We start from the raw sequence: 21,629 nt of genomic DNA, 5'->3' as shown, positions 1-21,629 counted from the left end.
TATTTGTAGCATGTAGCGACTGTGCGACCAAGGTCGTATCAGTTGCACATCAATTACTACGAATTGTATTCAATGAATAATTTGCATTGTGCTGCCGCTAATCAATAGTCCGTTAGAACTTGAGTTACTTACAAGAACAATTTCTTGAACTTGACTTTGTAAACAGTGGTTTTATTTTGGTTGTGTGAATATACAGAGTGAATTTTATGATTTTTATGCTAGTTATGTATTTTATTTGTATCTTGATCTAGTTTGTAGAGAGACATTATTAAATGTCAATATTAAAAGTGATACATCACTTTGTAGTGATAATATTGACCTAATCGTTCTTTTCACATTTTAATTGACTTCGAAAAAGCAGTTTGTCGGTTTTCCAATTTCCAAAATTCACTTTTAAGTTTACCACTGATTGTTAACTAGAATCATTCAACCTATCATTACTTAAACACGACTCAAGGATCAAATCTCAGACTTCATCCTAGATGTTTTTCTGTTTTCACCTGATGGTAAGCAATCGGCGCCGCCCATAGACACCTATATCCCACAAAAACATTTCATGTTAAATGTTGCCAAGACGAGACCATATAGCTCGCACTGTCAAAAAGTAATCAGATCCCGTGTAGAGCCAAGTTTCTAACCCTATACTTTTGAACTGGCGAGTCGGCCGCACGGACTTTTTGCTATTCGTCATATGGGCTTGAGCTTAAAAATCTATTCAATCTTCTAAACTCTTTCCGTGCGGCCAACTCGCCAGTTCAAAAGTATAGGGTTAGAAACTTGGCTCTACACGGGATCTGATTACTTTTTGACAGTGCGAGCTATATGGTCTCGTCTTGGCAACATTTAACATGAAATGTTTTTGTGGGATTTCATTTCTTTTTGTAGGTTGCTTATGATAGAAAGATAAAATGAGCGACAAATTCACCTACTAAACTACTAAATTTATAAGAAAATTGCAAACGTAATCCTAATACTTTTTATCAATGAAAATTAAAACACTAGTATCTAAACCTTTACCTACTAAATTACTAACAATTAAATATTAGGCATATGGTTTTTTTCTCCGCGATAGCAAACTTTTAAATCACCGAAATATTCCGAAAACTTTTCATTCAACGAGACAACCGTCAACGACGTCTGCCCTCGCGCGTCTGCCCGCGTTCGGGTGCCGCGCTCGCTGACGGGCCGATTATTTTTAGTTACTGCGCGGGGACGAGGGGGCAGGCGGCGGGCGTTGGCGCATACTATACTTACGATGCTTATGTTCAAAAGTATAGGTTGATTAATAAACACTTACCGAAGTGAAGTGTAGTAATATTATTCATATCTAAGTACTTATGGGTAGGATAATGTTTTGATTTGATGAAAAGTTTGTGTTCTATGTACTTGTGTATAATTTTCAGATCTCAAGCAGGAAATAGGGAATTAAGTTATAGTCCCTATTTCAGATTTTTACCCTCCGCGGCCGCATTCAGACCTCTAGCGTCAAAAGTTGCGGAAGTCTCGAACAAACTTTCACCCCCTAGTTTAAGGGGTTGGGGGTAAAAGTTCCAAGTTTTAGGATTTTTTTGTTGTTTGGGTACTAATACTAGCTTACATACCAAATTTCAGTTTTCTAGGACTTCAGGAAGTACCTTAAGAATTTTGTTGATCATCAGTGAGTGAGTGAGTGAGTGAGTGAGTGAGTGACGAAATCGGGGTATTTTAGATATCAATAAAATCTAAAGTATAAGAGCTATGCAATTGAAACTTTAGAGGTTTATTAAGTCTACCACTGACATTATATCCTGAAAATTTTGTTTATCTGGTATAACCCAAACTCAAATTATGAAGGTTCAAAAATACGACGAAGCGCTTCGAGAAAAGGTAGGTAGTGCCCTTGCGCTTGCGCTTCGCTTGGCTCGTCTTGGCGGGGGCACTACCGTGCCCCCAGATTCTGATTGCGAAACAATGTTTTCCGTCTACGTACTTGGGTAATATATTTGAGAATACAATATAAGCCTTGTGTTGTTTGTTACTTCTAAACATGGAAAAAAAACTATTACAATAGGCACCTACATACCTACCTACATGTAAGATGATGTGCTTAAGAGGTTTTAAAGTTTGCAACAAAAAGCCAAAAAAACTCTTTACACGTTATTAGAAACATGTTACATTCGTTGAATTAGCATGAACATCATTAAACGGGTGTTTAAAATTACATAAGCACGTATTTACCATTTAAATATATTCTTGAATTAGGTAGGGCATTATTACCTGCCTAATGTAGGAGGAATGACATGGAGCCTTGATGTAAATTGTCTGCTTACATGAAGTATTAATTTCTGAATGTTTTACGTTGACCGAATTGTTACTGCTTCCTTTTACTAAACCTATTACGAAAAAAAGGTAGATAGAAGAAGAAAATAGGGCTGGAGGTAAAGAAGGATCAGTCTGACTGAACAGTACCCAGAAGGACTTGTCATTGGATTCTTTCTGGCTGTACACCCCTGTGTAGGCTCCCCAGCCTATACTGGCTATATCAGCTGCCCCCTAAGGCTATTCTGTAACTTTCAATTTGAAAGATTGAAGTAAACTCCATCGCGATCAACCATGTCATTGGTAAATAATCTCGACCAATGACGGGTGAGAATGCGATTGAGCTCACTTAAAAAGTTATAATTGACTCTTACAGAATAGCCTGACCACCCAAAATAAGGCAATTTGATTCATTTGAGATTAGTATGCAATCTAGGACGTTCTATCCAATCGAGAAGCTTCATTTGTCTTTATCACGGATCTCAAAGTTAGTATTCCACTAGAAACTCTTATATCATTCCGTTGAAATCGACACCTATGACTGTTACATTTTAGCCATCTTTATGTGGACACTATCCACAGTCCAATCTGCGCTCATCTTTACTTACAAAACTCGGTCACCAATAAACCTCTTTACAATTCTACCCGCCTGACTTTTGCCAATCAAAACAGCGAATCTGCCGTGACAAGCAAGCAAAACACGTCAAAAACGTCAAAACACAACACCAACAATGGAAGCAGTAACAAACAAATTGTCCAAGTGAATTTATAACAAACTTTGTGTCGCGAATCACAATTCGCATCTCACGCGGGAATTGAAGCCCGCAATCTATTCAGAGCATCGTATAAATTATAATCACCAATGAGCATTGCAAAATGAAATGGGTACAAGGATTTGATTGGCCAGAAATGTTTGGAGGCCTATTTTAAGGTAATCTTAATACGTTAGCATATAGGGTCCTAACTGACTAGAGGCATAATGGATATAATAGAGATAGAAGATGATTGACCGAAATGGGTACCTATAGCTTCTATTTATGTGCAGGTACTATAGCTATAGAGTACCTACATAATTCTCCAGCTATCTATATATAACTATCATTATCAACACCAGTACTATCCAATATCAATACTATCCAATGTGCACTGCACGGTTCATACGGTGGCTGGCCAACTGGCTGCCGCGCAACGTGTAGTGGTTTCGATTCCCGCGCGGAGAAACTCTGTGTGATCCACAAATTGTTGTTTCGGGTCTGGGTGTTATGTGTATGTGAACTTGTATGTTTGTAAACGCACCCACGACACAGGAGAAAATCCTAGTGTTTTATAAAAAAAAAAATATCTCAATCAACGTTCAAAGTCTAGAAAAGCAATATTTCTAATGTGTCTTGTCTCCTCAGGATGGAAGTGGGAGTCCAAGTGGTAGGCATAGTCCTCCGCCTGCTGAACTTCTTCCTAGCACCATTGTTCTGGTTCCGCGCGAGAGACAGCCGCCGCCTGCCGCCCATCACCAACCCTGTGCTGCTCAAAAGTGCTGCAGAGTTGGCAGCGTCCGTGAGGAACGGTGAGGTAAGTGATTCCTTTGTGTATAGCAGAATTTGCAGTCACTAATAACACAAATTCACTGTCAACAACAGCCTATAAGTGGCCACTGCTGACCAAATCCTCTTCTCACATGGAGAAGGCTTGAGCATTCACTGTCAATAGTTTCAAATATTCCGATTACTTAAATCATTCATATTAAATTATATCTCAAAAAGTAGGAACTAAATAGCAACTGAGTAAATTATAACAAGACTCATAGGCAAGCTCTCATATAAGTCTATTCCAGCATTAAAGTCAGTTCGGCTCTTATGAAGTATTTGTAAAGTAATAATTATTTCTTCTGTAGTTCTGATATCCATCAGACCATAATCTATTATCACACTTGGGATTACGTTTAACCACTGAGCACCAATTGACACACTTGTAACATCCTGACAAAACCGTCCATTGTATGACAACACAGCGACTGCGACTGCAATTCTGAATGCATTAATTGCAGTGACAATTGTCAATTATCAGTTTGTGTGACACAGATGTGTGTTGTGTGGAGTAATCACTGGGTGTGATCATCATTGGGAAATATCGGATTGTTGGTTAAGGGCGATGTACTTCCCTTGAGACAGATGTCGCAAATTGTAGCATTAGCAATAATTAATCAATCGCTGATCAGCCTATTAACCTTTAGTGTCTCTCTTCTTCTCTTCTTAGTTCTTTCTGCTCACTCCTGTGAAACGTGACTCTCTGATTTTGTACACTAGACTGTCGTCGAACTGTCGTCAATTCTCTCATTCCATTGCTTGATGCTTTGCAACATTCGTAGGTATCTCCTGTTCCTTGGATATTTGGTCAGACCACCGTATGGAACTCCGGCCGTCTGAAGTTTTTTAACCATGTATGTAGAGAGTATTATAATACAGGATCAAAAATATTGCTACTTGAAATTTGTTCTAACCTAGATAGAAATAGCTAAGTTATCGAAATGCTCTGTGCGTTCTCCCGAAAGTTTTTTCTCCTAAATACAAGACACTAATAACATTAAGTTAATTGAAAATCTTTAGTTTTCTAAGTCACAATAGATCTTGTAGTCAACATCCTTATACTAGAACGTTTTACAATAGGTATAAGACGAAGTCGTTCATTTGACGTTGATATACGACGCTCACTGTAGCGCCTGATTTGACTACAGATTTTATACCTTGAACTGTAGCCGATTCAAGGGCTTCTATTTGTCCTGTACTGTAATGCACATAGGTACTTTATCAGTGTGCTTTCCTGTTATATTTCAAGCTATGGTATCATCTAATAATGTTTCATTAGTGTTTTAATTGAATCGCATTTCGCTCATTTGATTAATGAATAAGACATATTTTCCTGAACTTTCACATAGATGCCAATTTTTTGAAATGTGAGATTTTGAACGTTGCATAGAGATGCCGATGATTCTTAATATTCGGACCCCTTCACCTTTATCCCAGAGCTTAACAACATAATAAGTGATTAAACGGATTTCAGATTTAGACTTGAATAATTGTTGCCCTCAGATATCAAGCGAAGAACTAGTGACGGTGTTCATAAATCGCGTGAAAGAAGTCAACCCGTACCTCAACGCTGTTGTGGAGGAACGGTACAGGGCTGCGATAGAAGACGCGAGGGCCATCGACCGGTGGATTGTGGAGGCTAAGAAGAGTGGCTCCTTCGAAGACCTGGTCAAAGAGAAACCGCTTTTAGGTGTACCTTTTACTGTAAAGGAGAGCTGCTCGCTTGCCGGTAAGTCTCGCAATAGTATTGTCATGTCACAAAATGATATCGTCACGCCTTTTATCCCCGAATGGGTAGGCAGAGGTGCACATTATGGCACGTAATGCCACTATACAATGTACTTTTCACAATTATTTATGTTGTAAGTCCCATGTTATAGGTGATGAGATGATACTCTTTCGTATTAGTCACAGAAAACGATAAAAATATCATGCGTAGAAAATAACACAAAAAATCAACAATCTTGTGCGTAAAGATATATCACACAAAGGCGTTAATTTTTTAACGGACAGGAAATAAGAATAAGATGCTAATTATTTTGTTTGAGGATTTGTAATGACGAAATCAATAAGTCATCAATCTTGTTGACGTTGTGGTATGATGTCCTGAGAACAAAGTGAAGGATTATTCAACCACATCACATTACAATACATTATTATAACCTCATCACTGTTATGTTAGAACGTCACGCCTTTTATCCCCGAAGGAGTAGGCAGAGGTGCAAATTACGACACGTAATGCCGCTATACAATGTACGCCCACTTTTCACCATTTGTGTTATAAGTCCCATGTAATAAGGAGTGAGCCTATTGCCATATAACTACTGGGCACAATTCCAGACTCCGTGCTACTACTAAGAAATTTTCGAAAAAGAAGCCCAGCAATACTTTGATACGGTTACGTTAGCTGTCAGTTTAATACCCATCTATTTAACAATACAGTAAGATTTTTTTATGCAGCAGGGGTGCAACATAAAACACACACACACACATAACATGCAATATACCACTCTGCATAAGCATTAAATTGCGGGCGGGAGGGCGGTGCTGCACGCCGCATGATAAAAAATCTTACTGTATTGTTAGTGTAGCATGGATTTCCGCAAAGTAACGCCTGGTTCTATTCTATATACCCATCTATTTGTAAATCCCTTCTATTCCAGGCCTATCAAACTCGGTGGGATGCCTAGAGAACGCAGGTCGCCGGGCCACCGCCGATGGAGGAGTGGTCAGCCTCGTGAAGAAGGCTGGTGCCATCCCTCTGCTCGTATCGAACACTCCCGAGCTCTGCCTCGGCTGGGAGACCACCAACCTGCTGAGAGGAACTACCAACAATCCTTACTGCATGAACAGGACTCCTGGTGGATCTTCTGGTGGTGAGGTAAGTAAACTTCTTGTAGACTTTTGGAGACCGTTTGACGGGTCGCTAAGTAATGTTTTATAAAAGTGACCCTTGTTAATGTAATAATGAAATTGGCAATCGTGTTCGGATAAAGGAAAATAGGTGTAGGAAATGATGCGTTTTTGTCTAGTCCATGACAACGTCAATCTCACAATTCTTGCTTGCTTGAACTCTCTATCAATCTTATCGGATCGTGAGAGTAGCACACAAAATTCGGATGAAATAATAATTATCATTAGCTTCTTCTAAATTGTAAATTAACTCCTTTAAAATAAATGTAAAGTGCAATATTATATTAAAGGATACCTATAAATAGCATCCGTTTTAGTACTGTCTTATGGTACCTAACTCAAATAAGTACTAGTGTTATAAAAACACAAAGCCGGTACTTGGTCAAACCATAATGGTCCTAACTAATGTTTGTTATATCTATTATTATAGCTGTGCTACTATCTGTTACTATACTGTGATGTATGACGCAATACCTCCTTTTAAAACAACGCTGTCGGTAAAGCCATGTAGGTAGGTAGTATTGTAGGCCTTTACTTACAGACTTATTTGTTTTGACTATGAAATCAAGTACTAAGGGTTTTAAACGACTGCTTCCTACGTTACGTGTCTAATTATTAACAAAATAAATGATAGATAGCAAGATCTCGAAGCTGGAAAAGGAACGGGGTGGTTTTTAGTCAGTAAGAGTCTGACCCTCCCTCGCGCTTTACCCAAGGCGGGAGAAGTTGATGGATGATTTTCCCCCCCCCCTAGAAAAAAAAGGGCACGCCTTTCAATACCTGAAGAGAAAGGCAGATGTGCACATTTGTTTAGCACTACTTTTAACAACCTGTGTCATGTGTCTCTGATGCAGTATGAATGAGATGAGGTGGTAGTTCACTCATTGCCATGTACTGAACAATATTGTAGACACCGTACCACTACGGCATTTTTTTTCAAAGAAATTTTTAGTATTCACAGGAATATTTTATATGTAATAACTATCGTGAGACTAAATTAACTAAAAATCACGGTTTACTCACGTATATTAATGGAGAAAAGATCTACAACTTTCGAATCAAAGAGAGACTCTCGACCATAAACCCTTTCTGATCCACGAGGCAATCAGTACCTAAGGTATTATTTTATGATATAGGCTATAGTTAAGAAGTAACCATTCAAGCATTTTCCCTATGTATTCCCTTAAGTACAATGCCATGTTTACATAGGCACTTGCTAAGTGCCATGTATGTTCATAGTTGCGCAAGAGTCATCACAGTCAACAATGACTTAATGCTTATTGGTTTACCGCGATTCTGGAGTCAATGTTGCCAGTTAATTTACGTAAATGCGTGACTCGGGTAATGATTAGTTTGTGTATGAGAGAATGGGTAAATAGCTTGAATAGTGGTGCCAAGTTTAAATACTGATTTAGATGTCAGTTAGCGGGCAAACTCTATCTTAGAACTTAAAACGGGATATTTACCATGTTTTTTAGTTTTTGTGAGTTTCCGATATTTCGGCACTGTTGCAAGCGCCATGATCACGGATGAAGTTCATCCATGATCAAATTATATGCGTAAATATCCCGTTTTAAATTCTAATGATATTACCAGTAAGCATGTCAGTTTAAAAACTTCTATCTCTGTCTTGTCTAAATTGGTATGTAGGTTGATTTAAATGAGTCTAGTTCAATAAAATGAGTTTGACTGGATGATTAAAATGACAAAAAAATATCTCATTAGTATTTACTAACCGTTTGGGTACCAACCTAAGTACAATGTAGGGACTTATAAATAACAATTAACATTAAGAAAATCTCGGCCACAGTAGTTGAGTAAAGTTTGCAAAGTCAATGACTTGGTCGGCATTTTGTACTTATTTGAAGTTAAACATGATTGATATTCTAAATGAGTTCACTCAATCAATAGACTTTGTTACGAATGTTTGACAATATTATAGGTTAGCAACAGCAAGGTACAGGGCCTCTCATTAAAATAGGTAAAACGGAAGGTAACAGATGTAGGTAATAATTTTATTATAATTTTCTTAAAACATACGGCGATTGCCGCGGTATGTTGCTCATGAGTATGAGCCTTTAGTATGGCTTAAAACTAGTCGAGTTCCTCGTCAAACAGTTACGTGGGTAAGCCGGGCAAGAGGTCTCGGGTTGGGCGAAGTATTACTGGGCTTTTTTCGGTTTTTCGAAAATTTCTCAGTGGTAGCACGGAGTCTGGAAATGTGCCCGGTATATGGCAATAGGCTCACCACTATTCATGGGATTCACAACATAAATTGTGAAAAGTGGGTGTACATTGCATTACGTGGCATAATGTGCACCTCTGCCTACCCCTTCGGAAATTAAAGGCGTGACGATGGTAATGTTATGTATTCGTGTATTGTTTATAATATGTTTGTTTGTATCAGGCGGCGCTGCTAGCTAGCGGTGCGTCGGCGCTGAGCGTGGCGTCCGACATCGCGGGCTCCATCCGCCTGCCCGCCGCCTTCTGCGGAGTCTTCGGACACAAGCCCACGCCTGGTCAGTCTACTTAGTACTTTCTGGAGTTACTTCAATGACTTGTAAACCGTATTACATTAGAGAAAGAACGAGACATTTTTCTGATGTCATTTTATCAGTTGTGTGTGTCCATCCACAGCTAAGGTTAAAGAAGAAAATTAATATTTATTTAAGACTATCAAGACCGATTAAGATGCAGGCCATCTGCCTCACTCAGAGGATACAGAACATTTTTTATACAGAATTTCTGAATATTAACAAAAAACAATGAAAGAAAAACCTTAAAGATACGTAACAACGATCCCCAAATGAAGTGCCTGAAACGGCGACGATTCGATTATAGCAAACCTCCTCATAAGAATCTTCAGCAATACCTATGGGCGAATCCACAACACTGCGTTGCGGCGTCGCATCGCAAAAATCTACCTTTGGGGCGACCTAAAAGGTCAATAATACTATCATATGACTGCACGGTTGGCGCGGTGGCTGGGCAACTGGCTGCCGTGCAACGGGTAGCGGGTTCGATTCCCGCACGGAGCAACTCTTTGTGTGATCCACAAATTGTTGTTTCGGGTCTGGGTGTCATGTGTATGTGAACTTGTAAGTTTGTAAACGCACCCACGACACAGGAGAAAATCCTAGTGTGGGGCAACGTTTCTATTAAAAAAACAAAAAAATACTAATGCCATCTTCCCCATTCCAGGAGTAATTTCAATCGAGGGCCACATCCCGACGCTGAGCGACGAGCAGTTCCCGCGGTTCCTGACGGTGGGCCCCATGACGCGCCGCGCCGACGACCTGCCGCTACTCATGTCTGTCATGGCCGGCCCCCACAACACGCTCAATCTCGACAAACCCGTCGATATGAGGGAGGTTAAGGTATGGTATACCAAATTTTCTAGGAAGTAAATCTTAATAAAATTTTCTCTACCTCTAACATGAGTTTGAAGTAATAGTTTTTGTCGATATTGGCTAGCGACTACGTAAAATTTTTGTGTGGCAATTATTAGTTCCACAGGTGACCCGTAGAGTAAACCGGCGTTGTAAAATTTGACAAATACTATTGCTTCAAATACATGGTAGAGGTTCTGACCACAGATGAAGGCAGATACTGCTCAAATAAAGCCACTGCCATGTGTGATGCGCATTAAAATAGGGTATTTGGACTACTTAACACCATTTTAGGATGTTTGCCTTCAGACCTAGTCTTACCTAAAGCGCAAAAGTGCGATATTCGTATGCTGACGTCAGCCAGCACATTAATTGAAGTCCTGCAAAAGGTCGAATAACCTGCAATTAATTTACAAACTTATTGTCAAATAGGGAGTATTAAATTAGGGTAGTTTGTTGGTTTATACATATATTTTCCCAAATTAAAAAAAAACCATTTTGATCCCCCCCAGGTCCACTACATGCTGGAAGCGACGAACGCGCTGGCGTTGCTCCGAGTGGACCGCTGCATCCGCGACGCAGTACGTAACGCCGTCGCTTACCTCGAGAAGGAGTGCGGCAGTACTGTCTGTCAGGTGACTATTATGTAGTAGTTATAGGATACTTTTTATTTCACGAGAATGCTGGTGAAGACGCTGTTAGAAGCTAGTTTTTACCTTACCAACAGTAAACGCTCAAAGACAACGCGAATAAAACATCAAAACGATAACATTCTATTCTAACCATTTCACTATAGACCAAACTTCCCAAACATTCAAGGTAACCTAATAAAACTCCATAAACCATTCCAGAACAGATAGTACTAGGCTCTAGGGAAGGTCTCAGTTTTCACCAGCGTTTAATAGGTACTTTACTACGAGGACTGCAGTGGTTTTATATACGTTTGCTTAAGATCAGGTCCGTCTGCTCATGTGCCATCCTTGCCCTAAAAAAAACAGGATAAACGATTGATAAATTATGTTTTACAATTTTATTATCAGTATGAATTTTCCAAACCCATTTTTTTCTACCAGACATGTAGCGCCATCTATGGGAATAGTAAAGAATAAAGTAGTTTTGGCATTTTTTTTGGTACTATTTATCATATTTAATTTTTATTTCTTTTTGTCTTCTCTTTATCGCGGGCAATATTGATGTTTGGGTTTTCTTTATTATGAACTTTCTTCCCATTTACATTTTACACTATTTGAATTTCACACAATCTGATTTAATTTTATAAATTTTATTAATTACAGGAAAAATTCAAAGACCTGGAAGACTCAGTCGAAATATCGGTGTCCGTATTTTTTGCAATGAAGGATATTCCGAATCTGATGCAAGATCCCGCCAATCCGAAAGTAAGTGCCGCGAAACGGAACGAACTCTTTTTTTTATAATGTTGCCAATATTATCCTGACTTATTTTCCCCAATATGTGGTAAACACACACACTATATATAATATTAGTTTATTTATTACTTAGAATTATGTCAAATTTTAGAATAGTTTGTAAATTTTGTTTTTTAGTTTTTTTTTTTGTTGTTTTCTTTTCTTTTCCCTTTTGAATTATTGTGCACGCACTACCCATTCCCAGATCATATGATAAATTCCATCCAAAGGTTGTCTGGAAGAAATCGCCGTGTGTGATAAGACCGCCCATTGTACTTTAATTACTATTAATTACAATGTAAATGTGTTTTATGTATGTGTGCAATAAAGTATAAATAAATAAATAAATAAATAAAAAAATATGTAGTGACAAAATTAATTGACATTTGATATTTTTATTAAAAATATATTTTTTTTTCTTTTTATAGCGAGACAAAAGCTTGGTCGTCGAGCTTATAAAATATATGTTTGGCGGTGGATCGCGATCGTTACAAGGACTGAGCTTTTCACTTATCAACAGAAGTCATTTGTTCATACCTGAGGCACGGAGTGGCTATTATCATGCAAGAGCAAATAAACTACGTGAACAAATGGAGGTAAAATAAAGCAACAGGAGACCTATAAAGCTATAATACTATTATTATATTCTGATAAACCTTAGATTACTTAGAATTTTGATATTTTACAACAATAAATTATACAAAGTGGGTTACTTTGCACAATATATCTTAGGATAACTATACATATACATTTTTTTCAATTTGCCGCTCATTTTCAACCTTAAATTTTGAATTACTAGACTAAAATATATTTAAAACTTTAAAATAATGTCGTGTTAATTTGTTTTTCCAGCAAACTCTAGGTGACAATGGTGTGTTGATCTATCCAGTGTTCATCGGTCAGGCCCACCATCACAACCAGGTGTTCCTGAAAGCTTCAGGAGTCATGTACACCATGGTGTTCAACATCCTCGGCATGCCCGCCACGACCGTGCCCATGGGACTCTATAAGGGATTGCCTGTTGGTGTACAGGTAAAGGATTCTGAATACAACATACGAGAATCAGATTTCTAGTTCTCTTATCTACATTTTCGTTAGATACATTATTAAATTTTATTAGTGTATAACAATACAAAATATTTTAGTTATCTTTAAATATTTTATCACAATTAATTTGACTTTAGCGCGATTAGGATAACCTTTAACTTTGATAGAGGCGTCATATTTACAGTCTACAAGAGCGTATGTTAAATAGTAACCCTTTATTGTCTTCTTTATATTACAGGTAATTGCAGCTCCGAATCAAGATAGACTATGTTTAGCGGTTGCCAAACAACTGGAGATCGGCTTCGGTGGCTGGAAACCGCCCCAGTAATTATATCTAAGCTAAATAAGAAACTTTACCAAAATCGTTCATAAGTTCAACAAACCACATGTATGGCGTGGTTTATCTTTTTTACCAGAAAAAAAAACTTAGAAGTGTAATAGAATATTTCATATTACTTTATTCTATTTTGTACGTAAATGTATGTGATAGTAATCTCTATTTAAATTGATCGTATAATCGGGTACTTGACTATTTTTGAAATTGTTATACCTACTTGCATAAAAATATAAAATTTTCTATCTTTTTCTCCCGTTTAACGGAATGTAACCCTATAATGTAAGTAGTTGTTGCCTTTACACTTAAAAATATATATTTTGTTTCTACTTGTCACGGAATTTTTTAGATATTTGTAAAATAAAATAGTCGAGCACCCAATTTCATTAGAAATAACCAAGTGTGCAATTTTATTTTGATAAGTTTATGTTGCCTTAGCTGAGTTATTTTATGAAGTTATCATTACTTTTAAGTCTGGGTAGCAATTAAAACAGTATTTTAACATTTTATTTATTTATTGAGCATTAACCTTTTGGATTGTTGATAAATCTTCAAATTATGTAGAAATGTAATTTAATTACATTGTAATCTATTTATGATAGTACTTATTGTACATTTTGTATGTATGCTAAAGTATAGATGTTATTATACGATGCGTAACTACTTAAATAAATACCAAGAATATACGAGGTAATGGATGTTTATCAATTCTTTGTGATGGGTGCTTCTAATTCTTTCACAATCAGATGCACAATTTAGCATCCCATTTTTTACTATTGTTGACCTTTTATTTATAATTATAATTTTATTATCTAAATGTGCTGTGAGTGTAATATTTAGTTGTGAACTAAATATTAGTTACATAATTCTAGTAGGTTTATAAGTTGATCATTGTTCGCACTCTTTAAATTATTGTAATTGGCTATAGCGAATGAAATAAATGAAATGGTGCGATATATTCGTTTCATTTTTCCTTCAAATAACAATATTAATATAATTCTTTACAAGCTACTGCTTTTATCAGTCAGTTAACAATGGCTGAATATCGGATTTAGAAGTGGTTGTTGAGTGTTAAAAGCCCATATATACGTCGTAAGAATGTCTTGGAGGTATGCTCTTTTTTTGAGGGGGAAAAATCATTCATGACTACTCCCGCCTTGGGCGAGGCACGAGGGAGTGTCAGACTCATACTGACTAAAAATCACCCCGTTCCTGCTTTTCGAGCCGGAGCCCCGGTAAACCCGCTAGGTAATCCGCAGCTCCGGATCAGGCATCTGCCCTACTGGGCCCCATCTGTGGTGGTCTGATGACTCTTTGAGGCACACCGCCTCCGTATGTTCCACCTTGTCCTCCGGGCGGTCCCCGCAGTGATGACACCCGGGCGTTTCCTCCCGCCCAATCAGAAACAGGAACCTACCGAAACTCCCATGTCCGGTAAGCACCTGCGTCAGGCGGTAGGTGAGGACGCCGGGGCGCCTCTCAAGTCACTCCGCAAAGAGGGGACTTACCGCTGCAATGACATTGAGCCCTGGAGGTATGCCCTATATACCTATCACACAGAAGTCAGGACGTAAGTCGTCTTGACCCAGACTTCCCATATACTTATTATGCTCTTTGGCCCAGACCGCCCAGACGTCAGTTCTTTAAGCAGTTACTTCTGGTTTTAACCTTTTGACCGCCAGAGCATAAACGCTTCGCCGTGCCCTCCACGCCGAGACACAAATTCAACGAAATAACCTTGAAAATATTAGGGATTCCAAAATGTTATCGATAAACCAAAGTGAGTAATAATTTTCGTCTGATTTTTTTTTTGAATAAACTGCTTATAACATAAAAAGAATATTTATTTAACCTAATCTCCCACTGTAATAAACTTAAGACCACATTAATAGCAACTATCAATGAAATATCAACCTTTTGAGATACAAAAATACATATAAAATTGCAGCAAGTTACAGCACTATTATCTATCAGTTACGCGCCATTGGCATGTATACATGCCAATGGCGCGGGCAACTATCCATTTTTTTTTAATCTCTCGTTTATGATTAGGGATGTAGTTAGCTGAATAATGTAACTTATCGAGTTCATTTATGTATTAGGTAATCAAATTTGAAAACTGCTAAATAGGTATCTATAATATCTATATAGGTATATAAAAAATCTGTAGATTTTAGTGATATTATTTATACACTTTCATATTCTTAAAATAGTTGCCTTGTATTTGTAAAATGTCACATGAAACTTAAAAATATAAAAAATCAACAATCGTATTTATTTATTATGCTCATTAACAGCCTTGTAATTGAAAAAGGTTACGTGAAACTTAAAAATATATAAAAATCAACAATTGTACCTATAAAACATTATGCTCACTAACAGTCTTGGAATTGTAAAATTTAAAACTAAATTGTATATTATCTATAATTATTATCAATAACAAAAATTTCTGATGTTGATAGTAACCTACAAAAATATTTTATAATTATCTAGAATGCGCAATAGTTCTTCTGTATATAAACCTCTTCACTCGCCATTTTTGCAATTAAAATGTAGGTACTAGATAAAATATTTTTTGCAACTTCCCCGCATTTAAAAACACGGCACGCGCTTACGACGTCACGAGTTTACCTTTTTTCTCAGAGACTAAGGTTATATATATACTTTTTAATAGTTATTACAAAAAATAAGCGAGTCATTTAGCTGAAGTTTTAATATTACTTGAATTACACTACATCACTAGTAGGCATGTATATGTTACGGTAAGAGTGAATAATTGAATATTATTAATAATTATCTATGATTATTAATAATTACCGAAACTCGAGGTAAAAGTGATAAATTAATCACATTTGTCGGTTATTATTAATAATTTTACCCTAGTAGTGATAAATGTAATAAATGGCCAAGATGTTATTTTTATTTCAATTTAAACGGACCTTGCACAACAAATATTTGTTGAATTCTATGATAATACTTTTAAAATTTTAATTAGTTGCATTTATAGGTGCTACAGAAGATTTACAGGCAAATCAAATATGTTTGTTGATGATTGCTTTTAGGATTCGTGTTGATTTTGTTAATGAAACAATAATTGTTTAATTATATTTTTGTTACAATTTTATGCACCACGAAAGACTTTCTTGCATAAGTTTGATTTTAGATTTGATTTTTAAAATAATTTTATCGTTAGTTTTGGTTCGTTCTCTCACGCGTCCCGCTTCCTCCTTAGCAAGCATGACTGCTTCGCAAAAGTAGGAGACGGCATCCCAGTCCCCCTCGCTACGTACCATAGCCTGAACCAATGCCGGACGCGAGAGGTCGTCGTTACCGACCACATCCCTGAGGACACGGTAATGTTCAGCTCATGTAGGGAACACCGCCACTGTGTGCTCCACCGTGTCCTCCGAGCGGTCATCGCAGTGATGACACCCGGGCGTTTCCTCCCGCTTAATCAGAAACAGGAACCTACCGAAACTCCCATGTCCGATAAGCACCTGCGTCAGGCGGTAAGTGAGGACGCCGTGGTGCCTCTCTAGTCACTTCTCAAACACGGTAACAGAACAGATAAATGTGTCCTAGAAGGGCACTATTTAATATTTTACGCATTAGGTTATACTTCCAGTAATGTTAGTTATAGGAGTTGATATGTGAATTTGTTGTCCTTTCGTTTTAAAGCAAGTACAAGTAACCTTGTTTGTGTGATCTCTAATTAATATAATCGTTAGACGGTGTTTAATATTATAAATAAATACCTGGTGGTCAAAAAACATTGGGTTTATATTTATTTTATTACTTTCACCAATATGTGTCGTGAATTATTAATAATTACTACTAAAAGTAATAAATTTCGATACATTAATCACATTTACCAAAACATGTGATTATTATTAATAATTTAGTAAAATTATTAATAATTTTCAATTAATCAGATTTACCGTAACATATACATGCCATTGGCGCGAGAGAACATGCTTTTTTAGCCGATATTTGAGTTGTTTTTATCAATCAAATATTAGAATAACTATATTGCAATTTTGTTCACTGTGTACAATTATGTAATAACTGGGTATTCAGTTCTTAAGATACATCAATAAAACACGTGAAAGTAATGATTTAATGTGTTTATTTTGTTTTTCTCTGTGATCTGTTTCTTGGCATCTATAGATGTCGGTGGCGCACAGGGCACGCTTGCGCATGACATCTATACATGCCATTGGCGTTCAAAAGGTTAATAAACACCTATGATAAAAAAAAATCCAAATTTCGACATTGGTTTTATTTTACCAAATTACCCTTATTCACCCTACTTAGGCCTTACTCACTTTAGGGTTGTGGAGAGTATATACTAGATAGCAGATGGAAGGTTCTAGATAGCAGTATCTCAAAACAATTTAGAGAAAAGACCAGAGCCCACCATTCGTAACGACAGAAGTTAGTAGCGAAGTTATGAATTTTAATGTAAGTGCTAAATTAGTGACCAATTTCATTGCTTCGAAAGTTCCAGACAACTTTACAATAATTTTTACTTCACAAAATCGTTATTTTTTCGTTTGACTATTTTTTAAATAAAATAATTCCATAAGATTAAAGAAAATATTATCTGAATTTATAAATAGCAATGTAAAAATTATTAAATTTAAATTTCATAACGCATATGAAACTATTAATTTTTACATTAGTCATTAATTAGTCATAATTTGCATAAATGGAATACGATACTTTATAATATTTATGTTGCAATGTTACACAACATTATGTAAACATTGTAGAAAAGCGGGGTTCACAAGTCACAACATGATCACAAATAAATTATAATTCAACTTCCATGCTGTCATCATCCATTTTAGTGGTAATTTTAAAATATTTCATGGCAACACTAAATAACGACGTTCTTTCGCGGTGCGTGCGACATGACGCGCCGGTGAATTTTATTATAAATTTGACGTAATTCTTCAGTGCATATCTCGAAAATAAGGTGAACTATTGCTAATAGTGTTATATAAACAGTGTTTCAGTGAGTGCATGTGTAAATAACCTGTAATATTGTGCTTGCAGACTTCACAATGGCCGATCAAGTCGACTCAATGTCAGATGCGGAGCTACGAACGAAACTTGCAGAGCATGGGTTTCCTATTATGCCTATTACGGCGTCCACAAGAAAGTTGTTGGTGAAAAAGTTGAAATTAGTGTTAGACAACAAAAGTAAGCCTCGAGCTAGCGTCGATAACAAGGCCGACACAAGGCGGTCACTCGCACGCTATTCAAGCGGCGAGGAGTCCGATTTGGATACAACTGCTAATGCTAAGGAGAAACGTGGCCGCCGGGCGACGACCGGAGGGGCGATGCTGCCTCCTGCGGCCAACAAGGCACGTCGCCCGCCTCCGAAAAAGGGTTCTCCCGCTAAACGAGATTCCGACAAGGGTTCCGAATCAGACGAAGAAAAACCTGTGAGAACACACGAAGAAGTTGAAACTGTGACCACCCGCACTATAAAGCGCACGTACGCGGCTAATGACGCGGACGACTACGAGACTGGGTCCGACAGCGATGTTGACGCCGACAAGAAGACATCTAGTCCTTTCCGAAGCAATTCTAGGTCAAGTGACTACATCTCTAGCACATTACCAAATGTTGATGTCAACATTAGTCCCCCTAAGACATCAGTGTTCTCTCGAGCATCCATCATACCAACTAACTATTCATCTACATACTCATCCAGTATGACTTCTTCTGATAATCTCAATTCAATACGATCACGGTTAGGTTTGACATCTTCATTGGCAGATCGTCCAACATCTAACTACACCTCCAACTATTCAACAAGTACTTACCAGCCATCTACTTCTACTATTGATGAGGTAGAATCTCCATATTTAAGTAACTTCACGAGACGTCTATCGGCACTCAAGTCAGATCCACCAAAGCCTGCATCATCTTTCTTGGACCGCGATGCTAACAATGGAAGTACTGTGTTGCCCCGCAGGTCCTATATCACTGGTGTCAACCGTTCTGATATAGTGGATTATAAATCTGCTACAGACAAGAAATTTTTGAAGAATAACCTTGTTTCACTCGCTCTGGTTGTGTTAGTTGCACTTTTTTTTTTTTGCTTATTTTTCATGTATATAGTTAAGAAAAACGACATCACGTCGGTGGTGGACGATCAGAACAGTGTCATACCAATCTGTCAGTTGAACATACCTGGCAATCGACCAGGTATAAACTGTGTGCCTAAAGAACAAGTCAGTTATGCTAAAGATCTCCTCAAAGTCATACACCCTGAATTAACTAGTCGGATAGCATCATACAAATGTGGTCAAGTAGGAACACTGCCCTATCTCACAGAACGGGAAATTATTGACATTGCCAGTGCCAAGGCAGACACCCATGATGTCAGTCAGTGTCGCACAGACCTTAACAACTTGCAAGTTCTTCTAATTAACAACCCTCGCTGGGGGCTGAATGTAGTCCAGTTGAAAAACCTTTACACAAAAGATGTTGAATACTCTCCCATTGCTTCTACTGACCTGATTGTCCAACAAAGGACTAAAGGTACAGTTGCCATCACTCTCTCAGATCCATCGACACCTTTGTCATGTTTATTTGTTAACACCTTGTATTCTGCTGGGTCCAGTCTAATTGTAGTTGCCCTTCTAACTTTACTTGGCTTAGGCCTTCAAAGAGCTTACAAATATTATGTGATGTATCAGAAGAGGAAGAGTGAAGAGATCTATTCTATGGTTGAACAAATTATTGATGTGATATCTCAAGAGACTGAGGATAGTGGAGAACCATACATATCTGTGGACCATGTGAGGGATACTCTCATCTCACCTCAAAACAGGGAGAAAATGGCTTCCGTTTGGGATGCTGCCGTCAAGTTCATACAAAGGAATGAAAGCAGAGTGCGTATGGAAGTACAATCCGTGGATGGTGAAGATTGCCGCGTCTGGAGGTGGATTTCTGCCCACAGCAGCCCAAAGCGCAGTGCATCATGGCAAGGCCAGGCTTTTGAAACTCAGGAAGGCTCCGTCAACAACCTAGTAGTCTCTCCGACTCCCTGCCTCAAAATCCGACACATGTTCGACAAAAACGACGACAACCCTCTATTGAGGGTGAAGATTCAGGACGCCATCTTGGAGAAATGTGACACGCACTGCAACATCCTGCACATCGACATCGACCGCACGTCGTGCTGCGTGTACGTGAAGTGCGCGTCCCCGGGCGACGCGGGCGTCGTGTACCGCAGCCTGCACGGCTGGTGGTACGAGGGCCGCCTCATCACCGTCAAGTACCTGCGCCTCGAGCGCTACATGCAGCGCTTCCCCACGTCGCCGTCCACCGGGCCCTACCTCACGCTCACCCGACACTCGCGCCGCGGCCTCTGGCCCGACGAGTAGACCTCGCCCGCTGGCTACCGGTGCAGCGCCACTTCGGGGATGTTATACGTGTGTTACGGAAGTTTCAGAACTTGACCTGAAAGCTTCATTATTTATTGCGAGTAACTTTCAAGGATTGTTGTCTGTAGCTCAAGTTCATTTCATTGCATTTCTTTCGGGTTTATAAACTGATGATTGATTTGCCAATGGCATAGGTAAAAATGTTAAAGATTGCATGCATATTGACTATAAATTAATCCGGTTTTTAATTTCTAACATGTTTTCATAATAAATACAATGCATAATATTTGTTCATTTGTATTTCTCATTTACTTCATCTTAGATTGTGATTGGTAATTTGAAGTTTTTAATAGTCATCTGGTTTGTACGAAGTCTTGCCTGAATACGTCAATGATTGTAATAATATATTGTACCTGTGTTATATTTTATTATTATAAACTATATCCCAAATACGGGCCACGCCCCATAACATGTACTAAGCTTATAATACTTGTACTTGTCAATTAAATTGTTTACGACTTCGGTAGTCACTGATCTGATTTATTTCCTTAGTAAGGTGCTGGTCTTAACTTAATGCCTTAGATTTGAAGGAAAAATGTTTTTTTCAATAGTTGTAGCAGAATAAAATGTTCTCTTTCGAATTGTTGTAAATATTTCACATCACATGTTTCAGATGTATTTCTACTATTTCGATTTAAGTTACAAGTTTCAAGGGCTTATATTTGTTATTGAATTTACTGATGTTTTGGAACAAATTGTTTAAAAAAATGATAGTTTTTAAGTAGGATAAGTTTCATAGGGTATACCGACGCATACACACATTTGATTTATTTTTCTTATATGATAAGTATCGAAGCGACAGCACAACGCGAGGAGACCTATAGGTGTGTTTTAATTTCGTATAAATTGACATTTTGTTCTTAAGTATTTCTACTAACTTCACTATACTTAATATCTAGTTATTTTTATGGATTGATTTTCATTTTTTAATAAATTGATTAAGTAATTACTTGTTTTCTTTATCTCTCAAATCCTAATAAGATATCACTTATTCCACTTACGGCGCGTTCCAGTAAACTACCGATCGTGATAAATTTGCATTATCAGCCGTAGAATTTTGACATAAGCTCCATACAAAATGTGTCAAAATTCTACGGCTCGTAGGCACATCTACCGATCCGTAGTTTATTGGAATGCGCCGTTACTAGAAGATTAAGCCTAATTTGAAATGCACA

General features: G+C 37.7%; 2 protein-coding genes across 6 annotated transcripts in view; both read left to right on the top strand.

Annotated features, from left to right (window-relative positions):
* The window catches only part of LOC118268305 (fatty-acid amide hydrolase 2-B), a 38,249-nt gene extending 24,304 nt beyond the window's left edge, over nucleotides 1-13,945 (top strand). For 4 of the 5 annotated variants that reach the window (XM_035582742.2, XM_035582745.2, XM_035582743.2 and 1 more), the window contains 10 exons: nucleotides 3,699-3,867; nucleotides 5,385-5,610; nucleotides 6,545-6,762; nucleotides 9,202-9,313; nucleotides 9,996-10,171; nucleotides 10,696-10,818; nucleotides 11,479-11,580; nucleotides 12,039-12,206; nucleotides 12,463-12,642; nucleotides 12,896-13,945. In XM_035582742.2, the coding sequence (XP_035438635.2) occupies nucleotides 3,699-3,867; nucleotides 5,385-5,610; nucleotides 6,545-6,762; nucleotides 9,202-9,313; nucleotides 9,996-10,171; nucleotides 10,696-10,818; nucleotides 11,479-11,580; nucleotides 12,039-12,206; nucleotides 12,463-12,642; nucleotides 12,896-12,985 (1,564 nt within the window). In that variant the 3' untranslated portion in view covers nucleotides 12,986-13,945. Of the gene's footprint in view, nucleotides 1-2,993; nucleotides 3,230-3,698; nucleotides 3,868-5,384; nucleotides 5,611-6,544; nucleotides 6,763-9,201; nucleotides 9,314-9,995; nucleotides 10,172-10,695; nucleotides 10,819-11,478; nucleotides 11,581-12,038; nucleotides 12,207-12,462; nucleotides 12,643-12,895 lie in introns of those variants that run through there. The other variant, XM_035582744.2, reaches the window with a different exon arrangement.
* A 3,856-nt stretch (nucleotides 13,946-17,801) lies between these two features.
* Nucleotides 17,802-21,400, top strand: LOC118268201 (inner nuclear membrane protein Man1). The gene is made up of 2 exons (XM_035582563.2): nucleotides 17,802-17,969; nucleotides 18,050-21,400. The coding sequence occupies exon 2, from the start codon at nucleotides 18,058-18,060 to the stop codon at nucleotides 20,392-20,394; it is 2,337 nt and encodes a 778-aa protein (XP_035438456.2). The 5' UTR covers nucleotides 17,802-17,969; nucleotides 18,050-18,057; the 3' UTR covers nucleotides 20,395-21,400.
* Nucleotides 21,401-21,629: the final 229 nt, after the last annotated feature.

The sequence above is a fragment of the Spodoptera frugiperda genome, chromosome 29 (genome assembly GCF_023101765.2).
Source record: "Spodoptera frugiperda isolate SF20-4 chromosome 29, AGI-APGP_CSIRO_Sfru_2.0, whole genome shotgun sequence".
In the NCBI taxonomy this organism is placed as follows: Eukaryota; Metazoa; Arthropoda; class Insecta; order Lepidoptera; family Noctuidae; genus Spodoptera; species Spodoptera frugiperda.
Note: the sequence above shows the minus strand (reverse complement) of the source record. Positions and strands in the feature narration are given on the sequence as shown.